General features: G+C 46.7%; 1 protein-coding gene across 2 annotated transcripts; it reads left to right on the top strand.

Moving 5' to 3' along the window:
* Nucleotides 1-154: 154 nt before the first annotated feature.
* otud7a (OTU deubiquitinase 7A) lies at nt 155-22,253 on the top strand. Of its 2 annotated transcripts, none has more exons than XM_061283759.1 (13): nt 155-318; nt 4,592-4,701; nt 6,460-6,617; nt 9,296-9,481; nt 9,554-9,772; nt 9,850-9,951; nt 10,424-10,551; nt 10,845-10,957; nt 12,048-12,175; nt 12,248-12,397; nt 17,913-18,027; nt 19,034-19,118; nt 19,285-22,253. In XM_061283759.1, exons 3-13 carry the CDS (start codon nt 6,533-6,535, stop codon nt 20,833-20,835), a joined length of 2,862 nt encoding a protein of 953 aa, XP_061139743.1. In that variant the 5' UTR covers nt 155-318; nt 4,592-4,701; nt 6,460-6,532; the 3' UTR covers nt 20,836-22,253. The 2 variants fall into 2 exon arrangements, with proteins under 2 accessions (XP_061139743.1, XP_061139744.1); XM_061283760.1 differs by lacking the exon at nt 155-318 and adding an exon at nt 4,387-4,537.
* Nucleotides 22,254-23,294: the final 1,041 nt, after the last annotated feature.

Genomic DNA, 23,294 nt, shown 5'->3' on the forward strand with positions numbered 1-23,294 from the left:
TTTATTTATTTATGACTCAGGCGCTGCAGCGGCCTCTTGTGGCGTTTCAGGGCCTCACTCGCAGGAGCGCGCGCGTGCCCGCCTGCCCGATGCGTGCGTGCTCCCGACACCTTCAGCCTACGTCACGCGTCGGTCGGAGGGGGCGTGTCTTATCTTCACTGCAGCGGAGGAAAATGACATGGGGATGAGCGAGCGGGCGCGAGAGAGAAAGACACCAAGAGGCGGGAGGGAGACGGACGGCCAGCCAGGAATGAACGGTTCGCCAAGAGGTCTGGACGGAAAACATTACGATGGGGACCATTGATTGACGGCAGAACGGTAAGAAACACTCGAGTTTTCGGGGTGTGTGGGGGGGGGGGGGTCTCTCAGCGCGACAGGCCCCGCTGGTTGAGTGTCGAACACAATAGGTTAGCACTGCGGACAGGTGCACCTGTCTTCATGATGCGCGTCGAACTTTAGCAACGCTTTAGCTTTTATTTGGACGCTAACAATCCGAGGCCAGACATCACGACGTCGTGATACAACCGGCGGCGAAGAGTTAAACACTGTCAACATGGATGTGAGGCTATGTGCTTAGTCGCGAATAGCTTTGACGTACACGTGACAGCCAGCCGGTAATTTGGGATGGTGGCTGGCCCGTTTTATAACCAGTTGACAATTAGCTCACTCAACCTGTCTACGGAATATGAATGGCACTTTTCTTTTTTTCTGGGACAGACTGTTCAATATCAAATCTGTATCATATATGCTTTACGAGTGCAACATAGTGGCTTTAATGTGCTTCGGGTGTGATCTACTTCGTTAAGATCCTGGTTTATGGCGTCTCCCGTCAATGAATACCTTCAGGTATGACGAAGCCACTATTTTGTTTGTGTGTATGCGAGCCTGTGTGTGTTCCATTTTTTTTGTCCATCGCTCGAGTGGGCCAAACAGTCCAATGAACAACCTCTTATTTCTATTGTTTACAACCTATCAATCCCCCTCTAACATGTTTTCTTGAAGAGAAGCTCAAAGCCAAGGCCAGCTTGTGGGTGCCGGGCTAAGCCGTACCACGCCATCTCCTACAGGAGAAGAGAGGTCACTTGGCACCCGATCAGTTACGACTGTGAATTGTGTTCCTGTCAGTGACATTTAGCTACACAAAATCAGAACAGAGATGACGCTCGGTATTGAAGTCCGCCGGGCTTTCATGTCGCTCACGGCGGCGTTCGGACAATGCCCGGTGACATTCCTTTACAAACATCCTTGCCAAGTGAATATCATTACCTTAGAAAATAATTCCCCCATTATAATTTATTAAAAAAAAAAGAAGAAGAACAAGGAAGCTTTGGTTCCCATAATAAAAAAAACACCTGACCACTGTGGTTTTCTGCCAGGACCAAAATCTGCAAAGTTTAGTTCTTCAGAAATAAGTCAAGAGCCTCATGTAATCACGGTCCAATCACCGTCCCTTCTTTAAAGTGGACTTTGTTCTTTCGACATCCCTACAGGTGGTGAGGCCATGCATGTCAAGTGTCTTCTTTCACACAGGGAGGTCATCTAGAGGCCGCTGAGTGGCTCTCTTCACAATGTTAGGCAGCCTGTTTATAAGATGGAAGTACAAACATTTGTGTGTGTGTGTGTGTGTGCGCTCCCAGGCTTCCCCAACACTATCACCACACAGTGGGATATTTTTAACCAACAAGATCTGTAGAAGCCAAAACTGTAAGTAAATAATGCACCTTTTTAAGTGTGGCCGACTGACAAAACAGTTTTCATGAGGGCAGTCGGTGAATGGGGTCAGCAAGCAGCTTCGTGTTTTTAAGGTCCAATCCAAGATGATACAGAAGATGATTTTCTTTCCTATTCATTCATGCCAAGTTCTGTTTGCATTCCAAACGTATGAAATGATCTAAAAATCCAGGGAGCACTTTAAAAAGTCCAACTTGTCTGATGATAATGTGGATTTAAATGGATATCTTGCTGTTTTAACAAGATAAGACTGCTTCACCAGTGCTTCCTGTGTGGCTTTGACATTTTGATGAATTCATAACGTGATATTTATCATGGAGTAGTGTCCTGGCAGACTCCTGAGCCTCATTAAAGGCGCATCTCCGCGCTATATAGACGTCGACCTGTGCTATTATTATGTATGGCTGTTAATGCTTTATGGTGTTTTAATGAACATAACACGTGCGATGATGATGATCGACGGGGATTTTTACGTCTGCCAAAGCAAACAGAGCATGGTCGCACCGGAGACCTTTCGGTGGCTCAATTCAGATTCATGAAAAGCCACAGAAGGTCATTTTGCTTCACTCTCAAAAGGAGGTCAGACCTCCTTTTCCTCGGCAAAAAAAAAAACTTCCTGGAAACTCTCCGTTTTGTCACTCACTTTCTTTCGACTGAAGCAGGCTCAAATCAATTGTTCAGCTGTTGCTCATTCTCGATCTTAAAACAAAGGCGCTGCTCTCTGCGGCTGTCTTCATCGGATGCTTATCGGACAAATGAATGACGTATTGATGAGTCAAGGCCCCGACGATGCACTTTTTCAATCCGCCGTTAATACTGCGCCAACTTGTCTCCGTCAAGAGCCGAAGCAAAGAAGGAAATGACTTTTAGTCCGAACCGCCTTTTCATATTGTCGCTACGTTGACGTCCAAGAACAATCACGATCATGTATTATTTCCCACATTTCCTTTCAGAGCACCTTCTTTAAGAAACAAAGGACGAGCTGGCCCCAGTTGTGCAGAAGTGACATTGGGTTGGAAAGGGCCCAGTCCTGAAAGCAGCTTTGGGTCTCCGTGATAGCAGAGCTGGAGGGGCTGACATTTAAAAGGGGGGGGTTATGATCTCCTTCTGTGGCGCTCCGCAACCGCAGTTTTTGTTTTTGCTCCGATGTTACGCACGCGGCCGAGCCCAGCGTTTGAGTTCCATCGGAACATACCTCAAATACTCGTGTTCCGACAACAAGTCCGCGTGCGCTCGCTCTTGCTGCGCTGGCAGTGTGCAGCGTGGCAATGAGATGGAAAGTGACATTATTGCCTCCTGCAGCATTTCTCACCCAGCATGTGTAGCACGGGGAGTCTAGACTTTGTAAAGCAGGGGGCATCCGTGTCACATCTGTGTAATGATATTTGCAAATGCATCAAAATGACCACGGCTTCCTGGCTGCTGCGTTTGCAGAGGAACACCCCTCCTGGCCCGGAGCCGATAAGCAGCTAAGCTAGCCGTCTGCACGCTCATTTCCCCCTCGCAGCAACATTTTTTGCATTTCAAGAAGATCATGGGGATGAATAAAGCGTTTTATCGAATCCAGCGAACGCAGTATTATTCAAAAAACGTTGCCGATTTGAAGATGTAGTCTAACTAGAAGGTGTTACCGCCAGCCTACATGTACGGCACATGTATGTTCCTATCGTGGAAGCGAAGGCCCAGTTTACCTCCCACCTGCCGCATCTCTGCGTCGCACGTGGGTGACTATTCCCTCACATATTGGACACGTATAAGCGGGACGTGTGCAAAAACAGCATCTCCATGTAACATGTCAGTTGCTGAGTTTGCTGTTTTTTTTATTTGTACCTGCTACGTGCAAGTTGCAACGTTAACGTTAGCAATGAAGATATGATGTCATGCTGTTACCCAAGTGTGGGGCTCCTCAGCTCCAAGCGCTAGTTGGCTGCTAGGTCCGATATTTGCCACGCTGTTTCGAAATAAAGCACTTGTATTGCGAAAACGCTGGCGTGGAAGTAGAATATAGATTGCAATCATTTGGTTGGAGCACTTTATGTTGGTATAAAATCTTCATGTTGGGATGACGACTTCGTTTTTATTTAATTGAGGATTCCTATAACGTGTAAAAAAAAAAAAGTGGAATGTTTTTGAAATGCCATCCAACTCGCTGTGCCACGGATTGATTTTGAAAATATAACAAGCATGGTGTAACGTGACTCATTTCTCACAACATTAAGTCATTTATTGAGTTGAAGGCCGAAACTTCCAACTCCAGAACAAACTCGCGCCTCTTTCGGAATCCAAATATAAAAACATGTGTAACCTTAGCGTTCACAATGAATGATGCACGATGGCTATTTTTGGATTCGATATGAGAACTATGACACCAACTCTTCCGACACTTGCCAAAAATCTTGAGGTTGAAGTGAGGTGTTGCTGCCCAAGTTTAAAATCTCCCAGCAACGTTCCGAAAAAGCCAGCTGCTTTAGTATTTGCCTTGAAATAAAAAAAAAAGACATTTTTGGAACAGTTGACTTACATTAGCACCCATCCAGTCTTTGCTTTTTTGCAACATCAGCACGTTGCCACATTGTTGTCTATAAGCAAAGATGCTAAGGCTCGGTTTGCACTTATTTCACACATGCGTCTGCATTTTATCCATTTTGCCATTTTGACGCTGTCACTGTCTGTGAGCGGAATGGCTCTTTTCGGAATGTCAACTCCCCGTTCAATATTACTCAAATGACGCTAAGTAGAAGAAATCTCATGATCTGACTCACATCCAAGTAATGCGTTTGGTGTCTTCAAACTGGACTCAATCACGGTACGTTCTTCAGTTTCAGCGGATGACTTTTTCTAATACCGCGTGTGTTTTCAGGGTTTTCCGCATCCCCGCTGTCTTCCTCTCCTCCACTTGTGAAGCCATGGACTAGAGCTCCGTCTGGTCATGTGATGGCGTCGCAAACAACCCCGGCATCAATACAGAAAGTAAGTTGGGGAATGGAAAAGGAACGCAAGCAGCACAGACAGACAAATATTGTTGAGCGTTGATAGATTTCATAACAAAGCAAAAAATGAATGTATTGATCCCATCTGCCTTGTTCCCATCAAGTAGAAAAATCACGTGAAGCTCTTCTGTCAGGTGAACTTTGACACGCTTGATGCCACATTAGTCGGTAAGATGGAGAAGTAGTTACTCTTCATGTATTATTGACAGGCCACTGCATTAGGTACATCTGCCCAACCTATTTATTATTTATCAGAAGCGTTATAATTCCCTTTCCAGTTCCCGTAGCACTTTTACATGCCGCGTTTCTTCCGAGTTGAATTTGTCGACATTTCAGGTCCTACTTGTGAATTTAACACGGAGGACGTATTGCGATTCGTCTGCGGTTCATTTTGTAATGTTTGACGAGCAAAAAAGTTTCAAAATGACTGGGCTCCCACTCACTTATTTTCATGTCAGATAGAAACCACGGCTGTTTGTGAGTCACTGTTACCACCCACGTGTGGAGCATGAATGTACTTAAAGGAAAAGATGAGGTCACGTGGAGTAACTTACTCATTCGGTGGCGCTCAACACTCCTCCTAAATAGCGACATTGTTATCCATGTCAGACTGTTAAGAGTTCCTTGCCACAAGATCAAATAGGATTTAAAATTCTGCATTTACAATTTTTTTCATCCATTTGTATTTCCACAGGTGAAACAAAGCATTCTGATTATTGCTGCGTTTGTCTAATTTGAATTTAGCAGAAAAATCCATCCATTTTTATTCGTCGCAGCGGCGGCCATTTTGATACTTGATTTCCACTGAAAATGACATCAGGGCTTCGGTGATGATCAATCGCCGCTCAGCTCGCTCACGTCGCGTGACCGAACCCTGAAAAGGGGCAAATACCAGGCTGACGATAACTAGGTCAGCCAAACCGTTGTGCATCATATTTGCCAGTTGTTAAAAATGCATTGTGATGAAAAGCACAACACAAGTCGAGCAGCTCTTGAGAGCCGAGAAAACGTTCTACGGCCAAAATGCTTCTGTTCCGGTGGCTTATAAATGTCACGTTGCGCTGTTCCATGCAGGCAGCCCGCGAGTGAGAACCGAACAGTTGTCGATGCCGGCGGGGGGGGTGGCATCTCCAGTTGGCTTCAGCTCTTCTCGGGTCAGAGCAACAGACCTTAGCAGCCTCTGTTCTCCACACAGAGGTCGGCTATTGATGCTCTCAACCTGTGGGTGTTTGTTTCTTTGCTGCCGTTGCTCGGGGCTGCCCACTGACCCAACCAACCCGAGGAATGAAAGTTATGCATGAACTCATCCATTCCGCGGAAAGAGGGAGCGAACGCATCTCACGAGTGTTGTTTGTGACCCAGACTATCGAGCGCGAGGAATTAGCGGCTGTGTTTCTTGGACGTAAATGCTGTGCTAGTAAACAGTAGCACCGATGTGGCTTGAGATACTCAATTACAGCCACGGAGGCAGGAAGAGAGTTAGCATTGTTGCGCTTACAGGCAGCCCGCCAAAAAGGCTTCGGAAACTGGCAGGTGTGTCCGGAATACGACCTCTGGCTGCGGCGGCTCTGTTGATATTACATCTGGCGCGGCGGCTCGCTCTTTTGTTATGACTGCGTGGACGACGGCGATGAGGAGGAGCTCCGCTTCAACTCTGTTGACCTCGGCTCAAGTCCCGTTTTCAACCGGACTGCTTGTTTTTCTTGAGCTTTTGTCGTTTTTCTGTGTCTTTTGTCAGATGAGAACGTGAAGGAAGGCTGGCGTCCACCAAGGCCTCCGCTGCACCGTGGGCAGCGCACACACATGATCACATGACTCTGGACATGGACGCGGTCCTGTCAGACTTTGTTCGGTCCACGGGGGCAGAACCGGGTCTGGCAAGAGACCTGCTGGAAGGTAAGCGGCGGGCGACTGTTGCTCCGAAAAAGGGATGGGTGGCGTGTTTGATCATCGGCTCCTCGATGCGGGGCTGGGTTCCGCGATTAGGAGTCGGGGGAGCAGAAAGGAAACAAAAGGGAGGGCAGGCCCTCACGAGCGGGAGCCGGCTGGCTGATTTAGAAGTGGCCGTGACGCTTTTACGAGAGCGTTCCCAAGAGACAGCTTTGTGTCCATTCACTGGCTCTCATTGAGGAACGCCGTGCTACTGGCATGTAAGCTTAACTCACTTAGCGACATTGAACAAAACAAAAGCAAACACCCCCGGTGCAAAAGTTCACAAGCCAGCAGAATGACGGTCCGTGGTTAGAATGATTGGAGCCGGTGGCCTGTTGTAAACAGAAATGAAAGATGTTCAAGATCAGACATAATTACCGTAAATTCCGGACTATAAGCCGCGACCTTTTTCCAAAATTTTGAACCCTGCGGCTTATAGTCAGGTGCGGCTTATATAAGGATTTTTTTTTCGTGATGACTTGATCACTTTTATACACTGCGGTATCTTGAAGAAAAAAACAACAAGAAAAATACTATTTTGAAACACTACTATGGCTGCTGCTTATTCTGGCTGTGTTGCTTGTGACTATTATGAGCTTTAGTAGGAATGCCCGCTAGGTGACTTGCGTCAAAGGGCTCTAAACCCTTCGTCGCAGGCAATGTTTAGAAAGACATGTTAAAGTATGTTATTAAAACTTTAAAAAGGCTTTCTGTGAACGGTCTTTCTTTGTAAAAAAAATGCATGTGCACGTGCGGCTTATAGTCCGGTGCGGCTTATATAAGAAAAAAACTAAAATATCCCCCAATTTTAGCTGGTGCGGTTTATAGTCCGGTGCGGCTTATAGTCCGGAATTTACGGTAGTGTTTTATGGAAATGTAGCTATGTTGCCGTTTTAGTGCTCTTTTGTTTTCCACCTTTCGCAGAGCAACATCAAAACATGAAATGATTGGAAATATTTTCTTTTCCCAGACACCAGCGACGGTGTAATGGGTAGATTACATAACCGGTGATTAGTCGGCCAGTAAAATAGTCATTTGTGGCATCCCTAGATGCACAACACAGTCATATTAGTTCTGCCCAATCTGTCTCATTTTCTCAACATTTATTTTTTTTTACTCCAGTTTGAATCCAACCTGACCACCAAATATAATCCATCACCATTTTTAAAACACGCTCGCGCTTAAATATGCTCTTAGTGCTGGATTGTAAGTAAATCCTTCAAAGCTGGCATTCCTCAATGCATGATGGTAACCCATGTTCATCATTTTAGCTCGGCTTCTTTTTTTTTTTTTTTTGCTGACGACGGACATTTTAAATGAAGGAGAGAACATTGAGAGCTCGTATGAAAGCATTTAGCGACCATGCATTAGCCGCCATACTGCCGGGGCCTTTCGTTGCCAGCGTGGGTTTTGATCACCTCTGAGAGACGCTCGCTAAATCCGCTTTGCATTGATCTGACTTGCTAGAGCGGTGCCAGGTTTCATGTTCAGTTAGTGGAGAAGCATCATGTCTGGACATCGGGAGGAAATGGCACAGCTTCCTCTTGAAGGAGTCCATTAACTGGCCCACAAACACGCTCCCGTTACAAAACCAGCCGGGAGACTGAATATCTTCAGTATTATCCCAGCCGATCATTTTCTCATTATCGGAAACATCCCTATATTTGATTCTACCTTACTAGTTTCCTTTTCGGCGGTGTTTCCAAAACTAAACGCGTTCAGCTGCACTTTAGATGAATGTGCCGGAGCAGACTGGGCGTTAAGAGCTCTCGCTGCCTACTTCCTGTGAGAAAGGACTCCACCAGAGTGATAAGCCAGAGGCCAGCCAAACAAAGCCAAGGACCTGACAGCGAAACAATGAGTTTACACATTGCTCTTTAATCTGAGGCCAAGCTACAGTCCACTCATAATTGCCTTCCATTGTCATCCGAAGAAATATTGATTTTTGACTTTAATACGCGTTCAATAAAGCGTTTTGCACGCATACGCACACTTCCTTCGCAGGGAGACTTTACAAGAGTGTGTCTGCTCATGTTCCTCCTACGCATCAGGATATTGCTGTCACGCTGCTAACGGATCTGTCTCACCATCATCACCGGTCTGACACTACCCAACCTCGACCTTTGACCTATTACGTTGGTTTTGCTTTATGTGGGCTACTTTTGACGTCAGCTTTGTCATTAAAATAAAATGAAATCCAGTGTCAGGGTTTTCCAGATTATCTTGATCGTATGATTATGTTGGAATGTAACCTGTAATAAATAACCCAGCTAGATTAGTTTTATGCTTATGTTGGAATTTAACCTGTAATAATTAACCTAGCTTGTCCCATCCTCGTAAAACACCCCCTCCGATGCTTTGATTAGAGGTCAAGGGCTTTCCCTCCATCCAGTCCACTCTCACCCCCACCTTGATAAAAATGCTCTTGCAAGAGGCCAGAGTCAGACCTCATCCGATCATCGCTGTATGCACAGCGACGAATGACTCTCCACCTGCAGGTGTTTAAAAGGGCATACTGTCTCCCGTGTGGTTCTTGCAAAATAAGTTAGAGTGAGCACCACTCTAACATCCAGAAAAAGGCCAGCTCATCACTTTGTCTGTTTGTATGTTTGTTCTTCATCTGGATGTCCTGCGCCTGACAGGTAAAAACTGGGACCTCAGCGCTGCTCTGAATGATTACGAGGAGCTCAGGCAGGTCCACACTGCCAACCTGCCGCAGGTCTTCAACGAGGGCCGCTACTACAAACAGCCAGAGGCGCGTGACACACCGACCCATGTCAGCAAGATCGACAGGTCGTGTGCGCAGAAGCAGGAGGACAATGGACAAGGTAAGATCATCCTTGTGAAAATCAAATATGAAATATATCGTCCATTCACATCTGTCCCCCCCCCAACGCTAGAAAAGCGTCTGTCCCGTGGAATCTCACACGCCAGCTCGGCCATTGTCTCCCTGGCGCGGCTACAAGTGGCCAACGAGTGTACCAACGAGCAGTTCCCTCTTGAGATGCCCATCTACACATTCCAGCTGCCAGACCTCAGCGTTTACAGCGAGGACTTCAGGACTTTCATAGAGAGAGACCTGATAGAGCAGTCCACCATGATGGCTCTGGAGCAAGCTGGTCAGTGTGTGTGTGTACGCTTTATTTGGGTAAAAGTATCATTTTTACTTTTTCAAATCATCTTGTTTTTTGCACAGGTCGTCTGAACTGGTGGTCCACCATGTGCACCAGCTGTAAGAAGCTTCTTCCTCTGGCCACCACTGGAGATGGGAACTGCCTCCTCCATGCTGCTTCTTTAGGTAAGCGTCACACATTCAACTTTGTCTCGGATGTTTCAGGAGCGCATTTTCGAACTGCAAGCGAGGAGTGGCACATCGCATTTGTCTGCAATTTCAGGGTTGTCCCCGTTAAAGTGTTTTTTCTAGTTTGCTAGTGTCAGACCACATTTTGGAAGACATGACAGGAAACACAGTTGGGTAAAATAGATCAGAGCCCGTGTCATTGGAGTGGATTCACTCATTTGAAAATTTTATATGTCGGGTAGGAGCTAAATTTAACCCGGGACGATTTGAAACAATACCGTTTGTTTGTATATTTACACTTTAAACTCTTCATATTGGCAATTAAAAAGCGGGATATCACGTAAATATGAACGCTTACTCCTAAAACTGCACCGTTGTGCAAGTTAATGGATATCGATCCATGATGTTCCCAGACACACAGTTGTGCCGTCACATTGTCCACATGAATAAATAATGATGTCTCCTCCAGGGATGTGGGGTTTCCACGATAGAGACCTGATGCTAAGGAAGTCCCTGTACAGCATGATGAAGAGCGGAGCAGAGAGAGACGCCCTGAAAAGGAGGTGGAGGTGGCAGCAAACCCAACAGAACAAGGAGGTTAGTACATGGTAGTCTCTCCATCCATCCATCCACAACACTTGAGACACTTGAATTAGGTTCATATGAGCAAGAAAATTCATTCCATACCTTAATTAACTCATTTTTGCCAGAGCCCACATTTTGCCTTTCATGAGCTTCAGCGGCCGGGGTCGCACACTGTCCGTTTCTTTTTTTTTTTTTTTTTTTGTCAGGCACTTGGGTAGCAACAGGTTCAGCAAACAGAGACACAGAATGATAAAAGGCTCCGTGTGGGCAGGCTTGAGCTGATCAGAGTTGCGTTGCTTGTGCAGTCCGGCCTGGTGTACACTGAGGAGGAGTGGGAGCGGGAGTGGAACGAGCTGCTCAAGTTGGCCTCCAGTGAGCCTCGAACTCACCTCAGCAAAAACGGCAACACGAGCGGAGGGTAAGCCGTGTGCTCCAAATGCAACTTGCCTAACGTACGTTTGAAGAGTGTGTTTGGATTAGAACATGGTGAGCTGTCCCAAAAATATAATAGGAGACTACGATTTTTTGGGTGGTGGCCCCTCATGAGTAAGTTGACGCGGTTGTCATCATTTTTTACTGCAGATTGCTTTTTTAGACTTAGACTTTAGACTTAGACAGACTTTATTGTCATTTTGTAAACACTTGGTGCACACAAAACGAAATTTCCTTGCATACGGCTCTCCACAATGAAATGAAATTTTGCAATAGTTATTAAAATTTGGGTTTTTGTGTTTCTATAAATATTCAATCTAGTACAGCTGGAGCATGCTTAGAAAGCTTTCACATTGTGTTTCGTGGCAGAAAAGGAACAACCACTTTGAGTCCTTCCTTGAAGTCAATCAAAGCTCACGTCAGACTACGCCATCTAGTGGCGTCTTTTTGCCCCTTTCCAGCCTGGTCCCTCCAACTCAGCTGAGGCTTCCCTGTTGCATAAACGCCTGCTTATCAAAGCAGATCGGAAACAAACCATGTTCCTCCTACGCATGGAGAAACCTACTTTTCCTCATTTCTGTTCTTACAAGGACGTTTGAGTTCAAATGTTTTTTTAGCTGTTTTTCCATCACCGACAACCTCTCCTTTTCAACTCCCTCATTGACTTCATTAGCTGTGGTGTTTTTTTTTAACCTGTCATCCAGCTCGGCTGTACCAGCGTAATCACGTTTGGAACGCTTGCTGGTCCCGGTGTGAGATGAGCCCCTGAATGGGTTGAGTGGGATTCCCATATTAAGAGGCTCTTCATTAGAGTTAATTGGGCTGCGTAGGCTGTTAGTGTGCCCAACAACTTAATTGTTGCACATTTTCTTGTTCCCTGGTGGTTGCAAGGCTGAGCGCTTGCTTTTCCTCTCTTTCATTGCAACACGTGCAGAGCATAAACAGATGAGCCCATTGTTAACAGGTGGCAGACGAAATAGACGGAAGGGATGAAATCATGTCAATCTAATCTCACCGCTATTTCAGTACCAACTCAGCAAACGCTCAATAATTTGCAAGGGTGTTTGCAACCGCAGGGTGGATAACGCTGAAGATCCGGTTTATGAGAGTCTGGAGGAGTTCCATGTGTTTGTGCTGGCCCACGTGCTGCGCAGGCCCATTGTCGTGGTGGCCGACACGATGCTAAGAGACTCGGGAGGAGAAGGTGAGGCCAAATTTGGTCTCCGTCATCTCAACAAATGTCCCGTCGACGCTTAACTTTCCTTCTGACTTGCAGCGTTTGCGCCAATCCCCTTCGGAGGTCTCTACTTACCGCTGGAGGTTCCTCCGAGCCGATGTCATTGCTCCCCGCTTGTGTTGGCTTACGATCAGGCGCACTTTTCCGCCCTGGTGTCCATGGAGCAGAGAGACCAGCAGCGAGAGCAAGGTAAACGTTGTCGCATGTTCTTTGGAAAAACGGCAGCAGCACCTTCTGTGAAATGAAGCAGGTTTTCGGACTTTTTGCGGTCTGCCTGTCCTGCTGGAGGAGAATAATTTATGAATTAGCAGAAGAGCTATGTGTGGTCCATTATTAAAAGATGCCAGTTGGCAGCTGGAACCTAGCGATGGACAGAAGAATCCCGTAATGTATGTACCACAAATACTAAGTAAGGAAAGCCTTAATAAATCAATGTGGCCATTTTTTGGGATTTCTTAGAACTTTGTTAATCACGTATAGTACATTGCCAGACAATTTGATCATTTGAATGATAAATGTACTTTTTGCTCAAACAGTATCAGACCAATTTACACACAGAAGCAAGTTTGATACTAAGTAGCAGCTCAATTTTTTATTTTTTTTAAATTGTTAACTCAATTGGGCGTCTCTGGGGGCGATTACCGCATCTTGAAGATCGATTGTACTCGACTCTGCGAGTAGGTAGTTTAACTTCAAATGGCATTCGAGTGCGCTTTTCCTTTTTGCGTGTTCTAATTTTATACAATGCACCAATTTCTTATTGTGTTAATAATATAATGTTTTTCGTCATCGTAAATCAAAAAAAATCATATACCGTAATTTTCGGACTATAAGTCACGTTTTTTTTCATAGTTTGGGTAGGGGGGCGACTTATACTCAGGAGCGACTTATATACATATATATGTTGGGGTTTTTTTCACTTTTTTGGGCATTTTATGGCTGGTGCGACTTACACTCCGGTGCGATTTATACTCCGAAAATTACGGTAATTCAAAACAAATGTACCTTCCTTTTTTTTGGGGGGGACTGACTGACTTTTTTTATATACTTTAGCCGGTCCTGCGACTTATTCAACAACTTGTATATTAAAAATAGAGTTCTGACTGGCGCCTAAAATTCCCACCCCCTCGTTACAACCCTTGACACATCGGAAAATGTGGCTATCTAACACATGATAATCATGCGCTAAAAGTTAGCATTGTCATTTGGGTGCTATCTTGAGTTTCCCCGTTTCCCATTCAGCTGTCAGCGCTCCCACTCAGCACTGAGAATGCATCGTTTATTCTTGAGGTCACAATAACCCTCGCATTGACAAATAGAGTGGATCTCCTTGACAACCAGCCTTGGTAGTCACGGCACTCGTGTGTGTGTGTGTGTGTGTGTGTGTGTCTGACTCAGTGGGTGGAACTCGCTTGTCATTTCAGTGGGCAGCCGGCCAGATCCTTCCCTCTGTCTCTCGTAAGCAACTAACAACTTCTCCATCTCGCTGCTGAGTAAGATCCTATTCTCAGCAAAGGAACAGCAAACTAGTGATTAAGTCAGAAAATGACCGCTAGCAGGCAGACATGATTACAAAGCTGCTAGCGTAGCCCTTCACTGCCAGCAGCACTTCAAAATGCAGCCAAATCCTCACACCCGTACTTTTTCTTCCCCCCTCGAGATGGGGAATTCTCTGTTCTGACCGCTAGATGGCGCACAGGTCCACAGAAGCCTCTGTAACGCAACACTTCCGCCCGCACTATTTCTCTTTAGTACACAGAGTTCTGAACAGGGAACATTTCATCTGCAGTGTCTTCCCAGGATGTTATGAAAACACTTTTGACTGGGTTCGTGCGAGGAATGGCAATGCCGCCCACTGTTTTGCGAGACGGAAGACGTGCGTTGGTTTATATGCCTGATGTAAATAGAGGTAGTCAAACGTTGCTAGATTGGCTCGTTTCTGGCCGGATGCCGGATGCCGGCCATACGTGAAGTCATCCGAGGAAAAGGTCCAAATGAAAAGCCCCCCACTGCCAATTAGGGCAGAGCAAACTCTTAACCACATCACCACATATGGGCAGGGTCCTCAAGCCCGCCGGGGCGGGGGGGCAACAAACCCAGACTCTCTCCCGACAGGCAGACCTCTGTGTGGATGTTTCAGGTGGAGACTCGCTCTTAGTTTCCTATAGCGCATCGGAGGGGCTATTGGTGGTCGCGTGTGTGTTCAGGTGCTCCGGGGCTGTCTTGAAAATACTGGCTCTTTCTTCAGCCGTCTGGATGAAGGATTAAAGCGGGGTAGCTCCCGGTAACTTGATTCTAAAATGCGCAGACACTTCCTGCTTCTGGTCCCGTTGAGGTTGCCTGCACCCCTACCAAAACGTAAAGCTTGTTTCAAGGTTGTTGGTTTTTTTTAAACGCTTTATTACAGTCAAGTTTTGTTCCGAATGAGGTTATCGCAATCCGTTCCGTCCCCTTCAGCGCCACTTGCTGCGACTTTTCATCAGCCCACTCCTGTGGTCAAAGTGGCCCACTGGAAAAGTCTATTTCCAGCCCTGCTTCGAAAGCCATTACTGGTTTTCTTTGGCAGCCTCGCAGCAGCCCCCTCCAGCTCTTATTTGTATGAAGTAAAAGGCCGTCTTTTACACAAAAAGACCACCTACATAACAAGCAGCCACCCCTGGCTAGCTTTCACCACCTTCTATCTAGTAAACATCCATAAGTGTTCTACTCGCCAGGCCGTCCGCTTAATCGAATCAACATGGCAATCTGAAGTCGACGTTATTTGTTGCGGTTTCATCTGCTGCTACGAATGGAATTAAAGCGCTCGGCTGTTAAAAATCCACAGCGAGAAAGCTGAGGTTGTCTTAAAATGGACAACTGCTGTTTACTCTGCGGATGGACTGGGACTTTTAAATTTGCAGCTGTGCAGTGACCAAAGTCAGGAATCGCACTTCTCCAGACAGAACAAATTGTTCTTGAACAGAGGAAACATTGGCTCGGTGTTGCAAAACTGCAATGAGTGACTTTGTCCTCTGCGGGGACTAAGAGAGGCCAGACCATCCACTCACTGCTTGAGCTGCTGAGTTTGCATTAGCTGCAAAATAAAAAAATAAAAGAAAACACAGTTCTGCCTTCCCAACAGCTGTGTGCCTGCAGAAAACACCCATATTTCCTCTTACCGGATATTTGAAGCAAAGTGAGCAAGGTGAACAAGGTTATGTCTTGTACACGGACGGCCCAGATCCAGCGAGGCCTATGATGTCATCCCAGCAAAGAGTCACTCAAGGACTGCAAAACAGGAGTGCCGGCAGGGATAGTAAATACATTACAGCACCGAGCTTCGTTGGCAATCTCGGAATCTGGACGTCGTCCAAGTGGCAGCAATACCTCGCGCAGCATTTTTGGAAAGGCGAGGACAGCTGTGCTTGTGCTGCGGGAGCCGGGACACCACCTGACGAGAGAGCGCCTCTGCCTGATGCATGACCTCTTGTTGGATTTCTCAGTGCACGCTGTGTATTTCTATGAACAAGTGCCTCTCATCACACTGTGCTAGAGCGTGCATTAGTCATGCCTTGTTGAGCTCACAGGCGTGACTCGTATTGTGCAAAGGCGACCTTTGACATCTGCACTTTCTATTATTATTGATATTGCAGTCAATTTATAGCCCATTGCGTGTTATTTGTCCTCGACCGACCCGCGGTTGGTGAAAATCCGTGACACAGAGCGATTGTGTTGAAAGACACAACTGTTGTTACTTTGCTGTTGGCCTCTGTGCGCTAGCATGAATTTGAAAACTTGGACGATGGAGCGCAGAGACGGTTAGCTTAGCGCTAGCTAGCTGGTACAATAGAACATGGATGGATTCAAAACTTGAGAAAAAAAAAACACCCGAGGTTTTGGCCATTGCATAGCAAGAGTTTTATTTTCAAATTATTTCTGGCAGAGCTAATTAAGGGCGCTAAACAAACGACTTAAATACGTTGACACTTTAGTCAGCGTTTCGCTAAAGGGACGCACGTGTTAGCATTGCGGCCGCTGATGTCGCATCATATTTAGTGATTGTGTCAAATGTGCCAAATGGAGAGGAGAGTGCATTTTTTTTTATTTGAGGAGCTTGCCACTATGCTGTCAACTCGCCAACTTTCAGTAGCCCAAGCAGGAGTTTCACTCGCGTCCACACCCACGTTTTGCACGTGCAGTAGTGAGACGCAGGAAGCGAGGGTGGGTGTCTGTTTTCTGTTCTGTGTCTCGTGATTAGTGCCGAGGTCCTCTTCCTGTCTATGAGCATTTGATGGTATCAGCGAAGGATGAATGAAATCATCTGGTCACACGCCGCTGTGTCTGAAAGCATTCAATTATGAAACCAAATCAACCCCCATCAGTTTTCAAACCACTCACTGCGGCGTCTTTTTCCACCCACTGGTCCAATTTCATCTGAGGTGACCAATATTCAGACACTTTATTACAGGGGTCCCCAAACTTTTTCCTGTGAGGGCCACATAACTTTTCCCTTCTCTGATGGGGGGCCGGTGTCAGTTTGTAACAGAAAAAGTGTGACGATCGTAGGGGAGCTTAAAAAATTGATTGTTTTCCAGAAAGCCACACAACCAAATAACGGTTATTTAATAACCCTTTCCAGGTTCTTTACAGAGAAAGTCAGGAAACAAATAATAACACTATTAATGAAATAAATAATAACTAAATAACCCTCTCTGAGTTCTTCACAGAAAAAACAGGAAATAAATAATAACTAAGTAACTTTCTCTGGGTTCTTCATAGAAAAAAAAGCCATGGAACATTAAATTTCTGTTGTGCCATGCACAATCTTAACAGATAAAAGTTCAGCTCAGTTGTCCGAGCAGAATCTCTCTGACACATATGAGCAGTCTCTTAAAGTTCTTGTGTTCCTTCCTTATAATCCTTTTGTAGGTTCCAGTAGGCTTGTAGACACCGCTGTCTTTTTTGTTAAAGTTTGCTAGTGCGTCATAGTCTGGAGTAAAATTTGTTGTGGCAATTCTTAGGCGAGATCCGAGGTGTTGGTCCGTTTACCTCGATCTGTGACGGGTTGATGTTGACGTTCATGTGGCTGAACGTCACGTCGCGTACGTCGAGCCAAATTGGCCACTCTCTTTTGAACGCTCGGCACTGTGTCCACCTTGCTTTTCCTTGGGCGACTCATTTTAATGGAAGGATTCCAGGGGAAGGTTTGTGGGTGGCTTTAGTGCAAAACTGCATCTGAAAGCTCAGCGCGCGAATTACAAGAATGCTGTCGTCACAGCCCACGCTCTAAATTCGGGACTGATACAAATAGAGCGCGAGTGCGCCATGTCCGTACACGCACTTGTGAGTGTGCACCGAGCTTTCTGACACGGCTTCCGGTAGTAAATGAGCAGGCGAGCGCTTCCCCATCTACTGGGGAAACGCAGTCATTGCAGGCAAAATGACCCAAAAAAAAAGTTTAATAATACAATTTGTTCAGGGTTGGCGGGCCGGATTAAACGGTCCCGACGGCCGTATCCGGCCCGCGGGCCGTAGTTTGGTGACCACTGCTTTATTAGGTACACCTGCCAGATCCAACTCAAGAGCTGTATCAAACTTTGTTGTTGTTTTTTTTTGACAGGAAATAATCCAAGTTTGACCCTGGCAATATTTTGTGTGTTGAATCCTGTTTTATAGACGATTCTCAAATGTACGTGAAAAGTCAACTATTTGCAATCTCTTTCAGCTGTAATCCCCCTGACGGACTCGGAGCACAAGCTGCTGGCGCTGCACTTTGCCATGGACCCTGGCCGGGACTGGGACTGGGGCAGGGACGACAATGATAACACCAAGCTGGCCAAGTGAGTCTCATTGTGGGCGTGAAGTGCTTTCAAAGGATTTCCCGTGCTAAGTTTGAGTTTGTCTGCGAGGGGGTTTGGATTTCATTTGGGGCTCCGACTCGGGTCACTTCAAAGCGCGAGCGCACAGAGAACAAATTGTGAGCGCCGTCAGTCATCCTGAGGCTTTCCCAGGCTGAAACGGCAACGCCCGCTCTGATTTAGTGAAGGAGTTTATGTAAGGTTTTCTGTTTCACATTCCAGCCAGTCCAGGGGTTAGGTTTATCCTCCAAAATGCTGCAATATGGGAGGGAACCATGCCGATAGAAAAATGTACACATGCAGGCTAGCCTCTAATCTGTTTGGCCGCCGAAACAATTTTCCCATAACTGTGAAGCGTAGTCATCCGAAGCCGAGACTTAACATTTTTTGCTCTGTCTTAACTTTAATTATAAAGGCCAAATAAGCGACGGAGATTCACGTCCCAGATGGACGTCAAACCTTAATCTTCTCAAGTGTCACCCAAGTGCAAAAAGAATGAACCACTGAAGCACGTAGCAAGAGTCTGCCAACCTTGAATGCGAGTCCCTCACTTCTACTTGAGTTTATTCTTCTCATTTATTCTTCTCATTTTGCCTCCGTCTTCCATTCGCATCCACTTTTGAGGAAAGCCCTTTCATTGAAAGTGTTAATATATTTTTTTTCCCCCATTCAACACTTGAACTGAGCACGATGAGTACTCACCTCAACGCTGCGCTTTCTTTCACACACCGAGCGGCGTCGGATGCTTTGATGCCATCAACGGTGTGAGAAATCAAATACGTAATAAAACAGCAATTACTTTCAACACAACAGCGCGTGAGAAGTGTGCGTCAAACACATTTATATCTCCGGTATTCCCTAAGCATTGGCGCTATCGCAGCTTTGCTACTACCTCTGCATTATCATTGATGTATTCTAATAATATTTAATACTATGCAAAAGTGTCACATGACTACTAATGCCTGACCTCACACATCTTTTGCTGCAGTCACATCTTGTCACTGGAGGCCAAACTGAGCCTGTTGCACAACTACATGAATGTAACCTGGATCCGAATTCCATCCGAAACAAGGGTATGTTCTTTTTGAACCGCTGAGTCTTCTCCAATCCAGGTTGGAGTCAACGTCCCGCTAGGAATGACCGCTCTAGAAAAACGGAATGTTCTGTTGATGTTGCAAAGTTCTGAGAATTATGAAATGTGAACATTTCAGCAGTGTTCTTTTTCCTTCATCTCTGTAGGCTCCCCTGGCTCAGCCCGAGTCTCCCACCGCTTCCGCGGGTGAGGACGTGCAGTCCCTGGCTGAGTCCATCGAATCCGACCGCGAGTCTGTTGGCAGCAACTCCAACGTCAACGTGGGTAAGGGCGGCAAGGACAAGGACAAAGAGAAGCTGCATCGCAAAGACAAAGACAAGAACCGGGCCGATTCTGTAGCCAACAAGCTGGGGAGCTTCAGCAAAACACTGGGCATCAAGCTGAAGAAAAACATGGGGGGTCTTGGGGGTCTGGTGCACGGCAAAATGAACAAATCCAACTCTGCCTCGGGACGAAGCGGGGAGAACGGAGTGGAAAAAACAAAAAAGTCCAAGACAACCAAAGGGAATAAAGATGAGTCGGGCCACTCGGCCAGCTCCACTTCCTCTGAGAAGGCCACGAGCCCCTCCCCTACAGATAGAGACAAGCCCTCAAGCTCCTCCCCCACCGACAGAACGGACAGCACAGGGAGGGTCTCGGGCGACAAGAGCCTGGACAATTGGAAATACAGCACGGACGTCAAGCTGAGCCTCAACATCCTGCGGGCCGCCATGCAGGGCGAGCGCAAGTTCATCTTCGCCGGCCTCCTCCTCACCAGCCACCGGCACCAGTTCCACGAGGAGATGATCAGCTACTACCTGACCAGCGCCCAGGAGCGTTTCAGCCAGGAGCAGGAGCAGAAGAGGAAGGAGGCCGAGAAGAAGCCCGCGGCTGGCGGCGACGCGGTCGCCAAGAAGCCGGAGAGCGAGAGCGTCTTCCAGAGGGAGAGGTCGGACAGCTCGCCCCCAGAGAGCTGCTCCCCTGTCCTGCCGCAACGCGCCTACACCCCGCAGCCCCCCGTGGCGCTCAAGGCGCAAGGCAGGAACAGTCCCATCCCCGCCGCCCCTCACGTCACCTTCCCGGTCCCTCCACTCACCCCGCCCACCGCCGCCTCCCACCGCCTCGCCCACTCCGCCGCGCCTTACTCCTCCCCCAGTTTTGGTGCTAAGAGATTCGGGCCCGTCCCCGTGTCGGCCCACTACAGCCATACCCCTCCCATCCAGAGGCACAGCGTGATCCACCTCCAAGATGTCAACTCGCGGTCCCCCGTCTTACGAGAAGCCTACAAGCCGGCGCCGGTGAGCGCCCTGAAGACGTGCGCCACCTACCCGCAGCAGAACCGCACGCTGTCGTCGCAGAGCTACAGCCCGGCTCGCCTGTCGGGCGTGCGGACCGCCAACACCCTGGAAACGCTGGCGTACAACATGCCCGCCGAACACAAGTCCCACACCTACACCAACGGATTCAACGCGGGCGACATTCAAGACTGCCTGGAGTTCGCCGACGGCGACGACAACTCGTCCCACGCCTGGCTCAACCAAGACAAAACCAAAGGGCGCGCTTCGGGAAGCCCTATGTACTGCTTTCAGCAACGGCGCTGCAAGAGGGACAACTGCTCCTTCTACGGCAGGCCCGAAACGGACCACTACTGCTCCTACTGCTACAGGGAGGAGCTCAAGCGCAGGGAGAGGGAGAGCAAAGCGCAGAGGCCCGCATAGCCATGGAGAACGACGCTACCTGCACTTTGCATCCACCACAACACCATGGAGAATGCGACCCCCCCACACACACCCCGCCCCGCCCCCGTTCCCTTGTTAGTCAAGATGAGGGAAGCGGAAATCCATACGGTGAGCACCTTTGGCCAGATGTTATTCATTTTGTTTTTTTAAATTTCATCTTTTACTTGTTTTAGAGTAAAAGTCACCCCTCGCGCTCTTTGCAGCGTCGCAAAGACGAAGCTTCTTAATTTCTCATCGTCGAAAAGATTTCGATCTCACGTTGGCCGGAGCGTTTCGAGCGAAGCGGTTCGAACGCAATACCTCGGCCGGGTAGCTCGTATTCTTCGAGTTGTTTTGCAATCAAAAGAAAGTGAAGGGGAGATTGGTATCAGCCTCGGAAGCAATAAATCGGTGATCTCCTGCTCCACTCTCCCCTAATTTTGTCTATGCACCAATAATATATAGATACTGTAGGGTAACTGTGTCTTGTAAATTGTCCGATTTGTCACGCCGAGCTCCCGGGAGCAAATTTCAACCACAGGAATTCAAACGTGCACGCGATATGGCTTAACGTTGGATCGACCTCATCGAGTAAGTGTACCTTTTGTCCTGCAAAAGATTCACGACGCGATGGGTCAAAAGTGGCTTTTTTTTTCTTTTTGAAAAGGAATTTCCTGTGCCAAACACTGAACAATGGAGCGCTCCTCAAAATATGCAGTGTTCACAGTGTGTCCCTCTGAGCTGCCTGTCTAATACTGCTAATTGGTAAGTGTCTTAGATGAGAAGAATCGTGGGTAGTACGAACAAGAGCCGATGCGTATTTGTCCAAAGTGTGATTACGTGTCCGCCCCTGTAGGCCCGCCCACCCGTCTGTCTCTCTCTCACGCGCGATGCAGTCGTGCTTTGTATCACTCCGTGGTGACAACGTGCGTCTTTCACGTTTTCGAGAAGCACCTGCTGCTATAAGAGCACCTCAAGCCTTTGTGATCATCAGTGCTTTAACCAATCGGTGGGTTTGGGGGAGGAGGGGCAAAAAAAAAAAAAAAAACAGGTACAACCCAGGCCTCCAAGTGCTTTCTGCTCATTGAACATGACGACTGTAACGAAGCCGTGTTTGTGTTGCCGTTTGTTTCTGGTGATGCTGTTTGCCCATCACGTTACCTACCATGCTGTCCTTAACAAAATTGTGTGTCCTGGCCAAGGATGTCAACTGCGGTTCGCTTCTGTCTCTACTGTCGCTCCTCTTCGTTTCTACGTGACCCCCTCCCCCCTACCCCTCCCTTCATGGACTCCCACCATGTTAAGACTGTAAGATATGATTTTGTATTCCTTTAAGACTTTTACACTACTTTAAATTATTGATTTGCACATTAGGTACAGATGTATATATAAACAAAATAATAGTTTATTGTTACAAACATTGCGTCTGTGTCTTTATTTTCCTAAGTTAGTGTGTTTGTTTGCGGTCATAGGACCAAGACCCCTTAATTCAATATTCAAGTACCGCAAATTGTCTTCAGAACTGTGCATGATGTGCTTAATTTTTTTGGATCCAGTACAGTACATTTATTAGCTACAGTTCAGTTGTATTTAATTTGTGCATACAGTCAGGTGTTTTCAATGAATCATTTTAAATTGTTTTTAAACATTTATTCAGATACACAATTCATATTCCATTTTTATATGTACCGTATTTTCCGGACTATAAGGCGCACCTAAAAACCTAAAATTTTCTCAAAAGCTGACAGTGCGCCTTATACTCCAGTGCGCCTTATATATGGACCAAATTCTTACATTTAAACTGGCCCGAAGTATTGTGTGAAGAAATCAACCATAAGTGGCCCGCTGAAGACTATGAATCATGACTCAAAAAGACTATGGATCATTATTTTGTGATTATAAAGTAATTTGTTGCGTCTGAAGTTGAAATAAAAAAGATAAAATGGAGAATGATTTGGATTAAAAATCTGACATGATGCATTAATGGTGCGCCTTATAGTCCGGTGCGCCTTATATAAGGACAAAGTTTTAAAGTGGGCCATTCATTGAAGGTGCGCCTTATAGTCCGGTGCGCCTTATAGTCCGGAAAATACGGTAATGTACTTTGAAACTTTATTTGAGTCGTTTTTAGGAAGTACCAGGAGCCTCTAGGTGACGTACTTGAATACTCAGACTATGCGACTGTATCAGAGATGGTTGTACTTGGAGAGAGTTTTGTTTTTCAGATATGACCAACATGTTGCCTAGTTCCATCAAAAGAGAAAAAGTACCACAAAGCAAATGAAGAGACTCGTCTCCTGACCCGTCACCTTTCATGATGTTTTGATTATTATACAAAGTATTTTTAAAAAAAATAGTTGACTGCATTTGACCTTTTTCCACACTTGTATGACAGTGCAATCAATGTATGAAGTGGAGTCTCCATCAACAAGCCAACCTCCAAAGGGTGAGTAGTTTTG

This window comes from Syngnathus typhle, linkage group LG7, assembly GCF_033458585.1.
Source record: "Syngnathus typhle isolate RoL2023-S1 ecotype Sweden linkage group LG7, RoL_Styp_1.0, whole genome shotgun sequence".
NCBI lineage: Eukaryota > Metazoa > Chordata > Actinopteri > Syngnathiformes > Syngnathidae > Syngnathus > Syngnathus typhle.

What these genes read in the sequence shown, in the direction of transcription:
- otud7a (XM_061283759.1), top strand. Translation starts at nt 6,533, where the DNA reads ATGACTCTGGACATGGACGCGGTCCTGTCAGACTTTGTTCGGTCCACG. An exon ending in GATGGCTCTGGAGCAAGCTG is followed by an intron (nt 9,773 to 9,849) that starts GTCAGTGTGTGT and finishes TTTTTTGCACAG; the next exon opens with GTCGTCTGAACTGGTGGTCC. An exon ending in AAGAGACTCGGGAGGAGAAG is followed by an intron (nt 12,176 to 12,247) that starts GTGAGGCCAAAT and finishes TCTGACTTGCAG; the next exon opens with CGTTTGCGCCAATCCCCTTC.